At 49.6% G+C, this 10,913-nt stretch overlaps 1 protein-coding gene across 1 annotated transcript; it reads right to left on the bottom strand.

Moving 5' to 3' along the window:
* Positions 1-641: 641 nt before the first annotated feature.
* On the bottom strand, positions 642-10,342 carry LOC105738606 (the record flags this gene model as incomplete). The annotated part of the gene is made up of 4 exons (XM_030799896.1): positions 642-2,321; positions 3,781-3,784; positions 9,334-9,389; positions 10,103-10,342. Coding segments are annotated over 4 exons (549 nt in total), but the record flags the coding sequence as incomplete, so codon positions are not given.
* Positions 10,343-10,913: the final 571 nt, after the last annotated feature.

Here is a 10,913-nt window from a genome sequence, read left to right as displayed (position 1 = left end):
ACCTCAAGTGATCTGTCTGCCTCGGCCTCCCAAAGTGCTGGGATGACAGGCGTGAGCCACCGCGCCCGGCTGTTCCTTAAGTTTCTTCATGGCTTCTAGGTGCTTAGTACCTTTGAGCAGGAGAAAAGCTGGGCTGTCCATCATTGTGAGTTTCTCACGAGAGGGTTTCGGTTTTCAGTCTTCCTCCGAGTCTTGTGCACCCCACCACCCAGTTCAAATTCCATTATGTCCTCCAATTTTTTAATCTTTTATTCTTTTTTTTACCAACCACAATAAGAAGCACCAATTCCCCAATTTTTTAATATGCTGAGCCAGAGACATCCCCTTAGTGGAACTGTCTTCCTATCCCCCTACCACTCACCCAACAAAGTATCAACTCCAAGAGCTATGAAAATCAGTGCCCTGACTCCTACAAAGCCTGACTCATGAGATGGGGGAAAGGGCATGAAGCCAAAAGTACAGATGTTCACAGTAGATCTCAGAAGGTGTCCCAACCCTTCAAGCCTGATGTCTCATCTTTTGCAAGCAGCTAAGGAGCTTTTCACATACCATCATTAAAACAAGACCCATGGGAGGAAGCTGGCTGCAGGATGAAGAGGAAAAAACAGAAGACTAGTACACTCAAGACATACCAGAGAAGATCCATTTCATAAATATTTATTGTGTGCCTGAGGTGCCAAGCACTAGGCGAGGTATGCTGTGGCCAAGGCCAGGGGGTCTCTGGTAAGCCAGAGTGGGGCAGAAGGAAACACAGCGGAACTCCACTCCAATGTGGTAACGTGCAGAAGATTAGTTCTGCTGTTCACCACTGTGCTGGACGCAGCACCAGAGACAGTACTACACGAGGACCCAGAGGGCGCCGCCATGCTCATTTTAGAAGATGCAGCCTCCGTGTCCGTGGGTCCGCACCCATGGAGGCAACTAACCGTGGATCAAAAATATTCAGGAAAAAAAATTTAAAATATACAAGAAAAAATAATACAAATTTAAAAACCAACACAGCACAAGAACTATTTACACAGCATTTGCATGGTATGAGGTATTTGAATAGCACAGAGATGAGTTAAAGGATATGGGAGGATGTGCATAGGTTACACGTAAGGGATTTGAGCATCATCCATGGACGGGTATTCGGGGGTTCCAGGAACCAATCCCCATTGGACAGTGAGAAGCAACTGTAATCCTGTTTTTCTATGCAGAGATAAAAAGAAATTCAGTGGATTTAAGACTGGGCCAGTCAACTGAGCCTGATTCCCCCAGTCTGAATGATGAGCGGGACTCTGAATTCCTTTGACAGAGGTGGACCCATTCAATCATCAGTGAAATGGGGTCCCCACAGCCAGAAGTTTCCACAGGACTCTTTACCTCCTTTCCCCACCCCAAGTGAGTTGTCAGAGGACCTCTCCTGAACTCACAGAACAGGTCCAATCAGGTTCCACCTCCCCATTCATTCATGTCCTTTCCAGAAGCTGGGCGCGGTGGCTCACGCCCTAAGTTCCAGCTACTTGGGAGGCTGAGACAGGAGAATCGCCTGAACCCAGGATTTCAAGGCCAGCCTGGGCAACACAGCAAGATACTGTCTCAAAAAAAAAAAACAAAAAATTGCAGCCTCACATGATGTCATAGCTGGAAGAGCTGGGATCACGGGGTCTGACCTCCCAAGAGAAGGTGTATCCAAGGTCACAAAGCTGCCAAGTGTCAGCTGGGTTGAGAAGTGACCTGGTCCTCCTCTTTGGCTGGCTGGGCCAGGCCTGGGAAGTGCTATCAGTGTGGGGTGTTGAGTCCCTGAAAGCCTCCCAGAAGTGGGTGAAGATGGAGCGGGAACTCCACCCCTCCTAGTTAAAGACAGGAATAATCATTCACTTTGCTTAGTGGTACCCAATAAACAAGCTTAGCAGAGAAGCGGGAAGATGGGGAAAGGGAATCAGACTTGGGATCCAGGAGCTCGCAGGACCCCGTTCTGCCCCAGGCCACTCAGGAATGGAGAGCTGCTAGCTGGACCTGGGTGGGTCACCATTACTCACTGGGGCTTTTGTCTGGCACGAAAGGTGACGGGAGAAAGGGGCAGATTTTTATCCAGGCAGCCACCGTGGGTGTGGACACTGAGTAATAAGGAAAGAAATGCAGTTCAGAAGCAAAGAGGGAGGAGCCAGGTCCTCTGAGCTCTTCTGAGAAACCAGAGCCCAGTCAAGCTCTGCAGCTAGAGTGGGAGCTGCGGATGACAGTGGGTCAGAAGCTTGGTGGGAGGAGGCTGACCCAGCGGAAAGGCACAGGAGATGGATGAGGATGTCAGGGATTCCTTTAAAGAAAAAAAGAGGTGGCTTTATGACAGTAAAACTAATTCAGGTCAAGGGAGCGGGACTGGGCAGAAGTGATGAGTAAAGCCGGGTGGAGTCTTGCCATGGGAGTCAAGAGTCCGCTGGATCACGCAGGGGTGGGGACATGGTGATAGGGAAGCACCTCCCAGGACCGACGGGCTGCAATGTGATCAGTGCCCCACAGAAAGGACTAAGGTCTATATCCCAGCAGCCCCAGTTCACACCCAAATGCAAGGCTGTAGGATCAAGTCTTGAAAGCCCGAGATCAGCGGCCTGTGCCAGGAATAAGGCTCTCTCTGGAGGCAAGGCCGAGAGCAGTGGCCGGTCACTGGCTGCACAGCCCAGAGCAGATGCCACAGAGCCAGGGCTCAGCTCCAGTGCACTATGAAATTCTCTCCCCAAGGCCCCAGGGCCCACTGGGAAAGGACATCCCACTGCTGCCCAGCCTGCTGCAGTCCCTGTGCCATCAGGGACACCTCGGGGAGTGCTAGAGCCTCCCAGTCACCTCTCTGATGAGTTACTCTGAAATAATGCTGAACCACTGGTAAAAGACAGGTCCTTAAACTTCACACCATACAGCAACGTAAATTCAAATGCTAAATGTAAAAAATAAAACCAAAATAGCCATAATAAAATATAGGAAAATATTTTTCAGCTCTAGGGTGGTGAAGGAGTTTCTACCCATAAAGGCAAACAAAGAAAATATAAAAGCACACAGTGTGATAGATTTGATTACCTCTAAAAGCTATAAAAATAAAACAAAATCATCACTAAAGAAAAGAAAAAGGGGCCGGGCACAGTGGCTCACGCCTATAATCCTAGCACTCTGGGAGGCCGAGGCAGGCGGATCACCTGAGGTTGGGAGTTTGAGACCAGCCTGGGCAACATGGTAAAACCCCCGTGTCTACTAAAAATACAAAAAATTACCCGGGTGTGGTGGTACATGCGTGTAATCCCAGCTACTCTGGAGGCAGAGGCATGAGAATTGCTTAAAGCCGGGAGGCAGAGGTTGCAGTGAGCCGAGATTGTGCCACTGTACTCCAGCCTGGGGCGGGGGTGGGGGGTATGGGGAGAAAGAGCGAGACTCCGCCTCAAAAAAAAAAAAGGCTGGGCGCGGTGGCTCACGCTTGTAATCCCAGCACTTTGGGAAGCTGAGGCGATGGATCATGAGGTCAGGAGATCGAGACTATCCTGGCTAACACGGAGAAACCCCGTCTCTACTAAAAATACAAAAAATTAGCTGGGCGTGGTGGCGGGCACCTGTAGTCCCAGCTACTCGGGAGGCTGAGGCAGGAGAATGGCGTGAATGCCGGAGGCGGAGCTTGCAGTCAGCCGAGATCACGCCACTGCACTCCAGCCTGGGTGACAGAGGGAGACTGTCTCAAAAAAAAAAAAAAAAAAAAAGTGAAAACCAGAAAATCCAAATTTCCGACTAGTAATGGTTAGCTGAAGCAATGCTCACAACACTGACAGCGGGTGAGGAAAACAGGATTGCTACTATTAGCAGGGCTTGTTGCTGGGCAGTGTGGTTACCACTAATTTTTATTTGTACAAGTTTTCTGAAACATGTTAACTTTATAATAAGAAAAAAGTTATATTACTAAATGAAAAAGATTATAAAACAGTAAGATACCATATGATCCACATTTTCTATGTAAAAAAATATGCATATAAAACAGACAACAAAATGTAAAATAATTTCATTTGAATAGTAGAATTCTAGGGTTATTCAATATTTTCTAAAATTTTTCTCAGACAGGGTCTCATTCTGTCGCCCAGGCTGGAGTGCAGTGGCGCACTCACGGCTCACTGTAGCTCTGACCTCCCTGGCTCAAGTGATCCTCCTACCTCAGCCTCCTGAGTATCTGGGACTATAGGCGTGTACCACTATGCCCAACTAATTTTTGTATTTTTTGTAGAGATGGTGTTTTGCCATGTTACCCAGGCTGGTCTTGAATGCCTGAGGTCAAGCGATCCATCCACCTCAGCCTTCCAAAGTGCTAAGATTAAAGGTGTGAGCCACAGTGCCCAGCATTCTAAATTTTTTATAATGAAAATGTACTGCCTTTTTTTTTTGAGACGGAGTTTCACTCTTGTTGCCCAGGCTGGAGTGCAATGGCGTGATCTCAGCTCACCGTAGCCTCTGCCTCTCAGTTCAGGCGATTCTCCTGCCTCAGCCTCCTGAGTTAGCTGAGATTACAGGCATGACGCGCCATGCCTGGCTAATATTGTATTTTTAGTAGAGACGGGGTTTCTCCATGTTGGGTCAGGCTGGTCTCAAACTCCCAACCTCAGGCGATCCGCCCACCTCAGCCTCCCAAAATGCTGGGATTACAGGCGTGAGCCACTGCGCCCAGCCTGTCCTGCTTTTTAAAAATTGCCGGGCACGGTGGCTCACGCCTGTAATCCCAGCACTTTGGGTGGCCAAGGCGGGTGGATCACGAGGTCAGGAGATCGAGACCATCCTGGCTAACACGGTGAAACCCCGTCTCTACCAAAAATACAAAAAATTAGCCGGGAGTGGTGGTGGGCGCCTATAGTCCCAGCTACTCAGGAGACTGAGGCAGGAGAATGGCGTGAACCTGGGAGGCAGAGCTTGCAGTGAGCCGAGATTGCGCCACTGCACTCCAGCCTGGGTGACAGAGCGAGACTCCATCTCAAAAAAATAAAATAAAATAAAAAATAAAATAAAATAAAATAAAATTGTCGGACTAAGAATAAAAAAAACCTGGCTGGGCGCAGTGGGTCACGCCTGTAATCTCAACACTCTGGGAGGCCGCAGTGGACAGATCACGAGGTCAGGAGATCGAGACCATCCTGCCCAACATGGTGAAACCCCGACTCTACCAAAAATACAAAAATTAGTGGTGGTGCGTGCCTATAATCCCAGCTACTCGGGAGGCTGAGGCATGAGAATTGCTTGAACCCGGGAGGCAGAGGTTGTGGTGAGCCAAGATCGCACCACTGCACTCCAGCCTGGTGACAGAGTAAGACACTGTCTCAAACAAAACAAAACAAAACAACAACAACAAAAAAACCGTGAAATTGTCAAAGGGGGAAAATGCTGGCCTGTCCTGTATCAGAAAGGGCCTCCCATTCTTTGGGATCTTGCATCTCTCGGTCTCAACCAACTCCCCTGCCTGTGGGATTTATTTCCCATCCTACTCTCTCTTTTGAAAAGCAGATTTCATCTTGTTCTCTGCCCAAAATACCTAAATCTGCTCTTTCTACTTCTTTACTCTGAAGCTCCCCAGAACTCGCTGAGGCCATTACAGAGCTCTATTGGGCTGGACTGGGGAGAGGTTTCTAAGGTGGAATTGGTGGGATTTAGTGGAAGACTTTAGACCTGGTGGGAAAGGAGAGAGAAGAACAGAGATTTGTACTCTGGAGAGCTGGGTGGATGGTGAGCAAGGCAACAGGAGAAGCAGGTGCAGACAATCAGAGGAGTCTCACACGGCCATGGGCTGGGGGGTGAGGAATGAGGATGCTGGAAGTTCAGGACAGGTCTGGATCTGGGCACAATGAATGTATGAGGAACGGTTGAAGTAACTGGCGTGGATGAGTTCAGCCAGCAGTGGGAGAAAGAGCAAGCAGGCCCATGGGTAGACTCCTTGGGACTCCTCCCTTAAGAGGTGGGAAGGACCCTAAAACAGGGAAACAGGCAGCAAGCTGACCAGTAGCTCCAGTGAGAGGGTAGTGGAGGCAGGAAAACACAGGCAGTTCTACTCCTGGTGGCAGAAGTGGTCACTGACAAATGGTTTACCGCAAATTTTTTTTTTTTTGAGACAAGGTCTTACTTTGTTACCCAGGTTGGAATGTAGCAGTGCGATCTCGGCTCACTGCAGCCTTGACCTCTCTGGGCTCAAGCAATCCTCCTGCCTCAGCTCCCTCAAGTAGCTGGAACTACAGGTGCGCACCATCACACCCAGCTAATTTTTTGTATTTTTCGTAGAGATGGGGTTTTGCCATGTTGCCCAGGCTGGTCTCGAACTCCTGACCTCAAGCAGTCCACCTGCCTCGGCCTCCCAAAGTGCCGGGATTATAGGCTTGTGCCACCATGCCCCGCTGGTTTACTTTTTTTTTTTTTTTTGAGATGGAGTCTCGCTCTGTCACCCAGGCTGGAGTGCAGTGGCATGATCTTGGCTCACTGCAAGCTCCGCCTCCCGGGTTCACGCCATTCTCGTGCCTCAGCCTCCCTAGTAGCTGGGACTACAGGCGCCCGCCAACACGTCCGGCTAATTTGTTGTATTTTTAGTAGAGACGGGGTTTCACCGTGTTAGCCAGGATGGTCTCAATCTCCTGACCTCGTGATCCGCCCGCCTCGGCCTCCCAAAGTGCTGGGATTACAGACTTGAGCCACCGCGCCCGGCTGGTTTACATTTTTAATAAAATAATTAATTGTCAGGGTTTACAATTAAGCAAATTTCTCATAAATCTGGATTTCTGGCTTCCCTCAAAACATGAGCAGATCCAGCAACACTGGGCACCTATTTTAGCACAGCAATAACCAGGGGGGAGCTGAACACAAGCCACTCCACTATATTTTTATTTTTTAATTTATTATTTCGAGACACAGTCTCGCTGTGTCGCCTAGGCTGGAGTGCAGTGGTGCGATCTTGGCTCACTGCAACCTCCACCTCCCGGGTTCAAGTGATTCTCCTGCCTCCGCCTTCCAAGTAGCTGGGATTACAGGTGCCCGCCACCACACCCAGCTAATTGTTGTATTTTTAGTAGAGACGGGGTTTTGCCATGTTGGCCAGCCTGGTCTCGAACTCCTGACCTCAGGTGATCCACCCTCCTCAGCCTCCAGAAGTGCTGGGATTCCGGGCTGAGCCGCCGCGCCCGGCTGAGATGTTTCCTTTGAGAATGAAGAAGTCCTCGTCTGTGCTCGTCCAGAGCTCTCACTGAATATGGCCAGAGTTTGCTCCATAAAGCCCCCAGATAAATCCACATTTGGGTGGCCGTGTGCGGTGGCTCATGCCTGGAATCCCAGCACTCTGGGAGGCTGAGGCAGGTGGATCACCTGAGGTTGGGAGTTCGAGACCAGCCTGGGCAACATGGTGAAACCCCGTCTCTACTAAAAATACAAAAAATTAGCCGGGCATTGTGGCAGGTGCCTGTAGTCCCAGCTACTCGGGAGACTGAGGCAGGAGAATCGCTTGAACCCAGGAGGCAGAGGTTGCAGTGAGCTGAGATCGCACCACTGCACTCCAGGCTGGGCAACAAGCGTGAAATTCTGTCTCAAAACAAACAAACAAGCCCACATTTGGCCTTGAAGGCAGGAATCTGGGACAAATATGTGTGAAGTAAGGATCCTGTGTCAGACCAGACAGGGACTCCCCTTTTCCCAGCAGGAGACACAGTTTCCAAATGGCCAGTCTCTGGGCACAGGCCCCTGCTCACCGGTGTCCCAGGAGGGGGCCTGCTGGGCCGTGCTCTCTGGGCCGCATTCTCATTCTCTCTCTGGACAGCAGCCGCACAAGCTGCCATTTCCCTGGGGCCTGACTGGCTCCTCGAGCCAGCCAAGTGCCCCAGCTGGGAACTTCCTGGCTCTGGTTTTTAGATTCTGGGGCCACATTCCCTGAATGGGTCCACCAGATGGCAGGCAGCCTTTCCTCTTCCCAGATTGACACTAGTTCACACACCCTGCCTGGGGAGGAGGCCTGGCTGTTTTTCTGGCAATTGCTACCTTCTCCAGGAAGCTCAAAAAGCACATCAGTTTTGTGTTGTTTTGTAAGTGAAATATTTGGAGCTGCCTTATTTAAAAAAAATAATTAAACCTCTCTTTCATTATACAATTATGTATTGCCAAAGAATAACTTACCTAATAATCAGTTATTTCCTATTGATTCTGGTCCAACATGTACTTTAACTAGACATTTTATTTTGCGCTTTCACTAACTACATAATTACCTGCACTACTGCCAAATACGAAGTTCGTGAAGATTTGATGGCATAATTTTTTTTTCTCGTTCTGTCCCCCAGGCTGGAGTGCACCTCCGCCACCCGGGTTCAAGCGATTCTCCTGACTCAGCCTCCCAAGTAGCTGGGATTACAGGTGTCCACCACCACGCCCGGCTAATTTTTTGTATTTTTAGTAGAGACGGGGTTTCACCATGTTGGCCAGGCTGGTCTCAAACTCCTGACCTCAGGTGATCCACCCGCCTCGGCCTCCCAAAGTGCTTGGATTACAGGCGTGAGCCACTGCGTCTGGCCCCAACATGTACTTTCACTAGATATTTTACTTTGCGCTTTCACTAACTACTTAATTATCTGCACTACTGCCAAATACAAAGATCCGTGAAGATTTGGTAGCATAAATGAAGAATTCTAAGTAATTCCACTGACCACATGTCACTCATTCATCATAGGCTGGAAAATAATATTACCTGAAAGGGCTCAACTCTGAAGGTGAAAGATGCTTTTTTCCTTCCCCGTGTCGTATCACTGCAGTCTCCGTCCCTAGAGGTGGGTCAGACGAGCCTGGAAGTACATTTCCACATGAAGTGCAGCACTTGCCATAGACTTTTGAGTTGTGGCACAAGATCCCAGTCTTGGCTTCTTGGACCTGAGTTCAAATCCCATTTCTATGACTGAGCTCCATGGATAACCTTACAGCAAGTCACTGACACTCTCTGAGCTTCTGTTTCCTTCAGCCACCACGAAGGCACATCACACAGGCTGACGGGGTTCCTAAATGAGACAGTGTGTGTGGAAGGTGGACCATCAATGTTGGCCCCCGGTCCTCCCTCCATCACATCAAGTATGGGTTTTGCTCTTTGTCAACGGTGGTACTTTACACCTGCAGGCATACACGTGGGGTCTCAGCCTTTTCATCTGACTCTACTGGTAGAAGGTTTTCTGAATGGAAATTGAAAATTCAAAGAATCAGAAGAGGAACAAGTGTTTCCACCCTCTGCTGAGATCTCAGTCCTTCTCACACTTAAGCACTGCTCTAACTCTGTGAAGTGAGAATTCCTCATCTGTGGCATAAGGAAGACAAGGCTTAGTAAACGGACGGGAACCCAGGTCTGAACGTCGAAGTCTTGCTCTTTCCTGCCTCTCGCCCCCCTAGGGTGGGTGGAAAAGGGTCTTGGGTTTACACCTGCCTGGCCCTCTCAGAGCACCGTTCGTGAGCCGGTTCTGCCAAGTCCGGCTGTACTTTTCCTCTACCCCTTCTCCTTTCAGTTCCCCTGTGAGGGAAGCACCCATAATCTTCCTCTTCCCTAAGGAAACCCACGCTTCTGCTTGGATTGAGACTGGCAGACAGGCTACACCTCAAAGGGCACCTCGAGGGGCAAGGGCGTTCCGTAGTCACAACATAGTCCCTGGAGTACAAAGCACAGCCTCCTCCACCAGGCAGCATTAGCTGCTCCAACCAGCAATTTAAAACATCAACCGCTGTTTTAGTCATTTGGCTGAGTCACAGCAGAGGATGTGAATGTCACAGAGCAGAGCAGGAACGCCGGGGCACGTGTGACGCCCATCATCAGTGGGGCGGGCACCTTACGGGCCTCTAATACTGCGCTGGCACTCACACCGAGAGCTGTGTACTCGGAATTACTAGAGAGGTTCAACACATCAGTGCTGCCTGCAGGAGGCAGGAGCCAATTCATTCTATTCAGCCTCTTCTGGGTTTTACTGAGGTTAGTGCCTATTCAGCAAACCAAGTCTCCTGTGCACCAACTTCCCTAAAAAGGCCGTGACCCTTTCCTGAGGGAACCCCCTCTATCGCCATAAACCTGCTGCACCTTTGAAATGCTCCTTCTTCCTTCTTGACTGACTTTTTCTACCTGGACCCTCCTCACCCTAACGTGCACAACTGCTGGGCGGCCACATCTGATCCTGTACCAGAAACATAAGGGGAGATGGGATCCTCCTTGAGCCCACACAGACCCCAGGGTTAGTAAGATCCACGTTCTCCCCAGAAACGCCCCTTGTGAGAAGCAAGGCCTGGCTAACCGACAGCATCTACCCCACACAGAACCCTCAACTTCTGATATAAGCAACACACGACATGCATGTTAGCCAGCCAACCAGAGGAACCCCAAACAAGGGTCACAAAAGAACACTGAACCCAGCTGCTTTTTTTTTTTTTTTTTGAGACTAAGTCTCACTCGGTTGCCCGGGCTGGAGTACAGTTGCGCAATCTTGGCTCACTGCAATCTCCGCCTCCCAGGTTCAAGCGATTCTCCTGCCTCAGCCTCCCGAGTAGCTGGGATTACAAGCATACACCACCACGCCCAGCTCATTTTTGTATTCTTAGTAGAAATGGGGTTTCACCATGTTGGTCAGGCTGGTCTTGAACTCTGGACCTTGTGATCCACCCGCCTCTGCCTCCCAAAGTGCTGGGATTACAGGCATGAACCACCGCGCCCTGCCTTCTGAACCTAGCTGCTTTCTTGGAGATCTTGGTATTACTCCTGGAACATAAGGCTTTTGGAAAGTTACTGTTTGAAGATCACTCAGCATTTCCTCTCCAGTATCTTCATTAACTAGATATCAAGAAAAACTTGATCCAAAGGACTGGCCCTGGATATATTCTAGAGTAGAAGGACAGCTGGAAAGAATAGAAAAAATAGTCAGCTGGGACCA

Source organism: Nomascus leucogenys, chromosome 19, assembly GCF_006542625.1.
Source record: "Nomascus leucogenys isolate Asia chromosome 19, Asia_NLE_v1, whole genome shotgun sequence".
Lineage (NCBI taxonomy): Eukaryota > Metazoa > Chordata > Mammalia > Primates > Hylobatidae > Nomascus > Nomascus leucogenys.
Note: the sequence above shows the minus strand (reverse complement) of the source record. Positions and strands in the feature narration are given on the sequence as shown.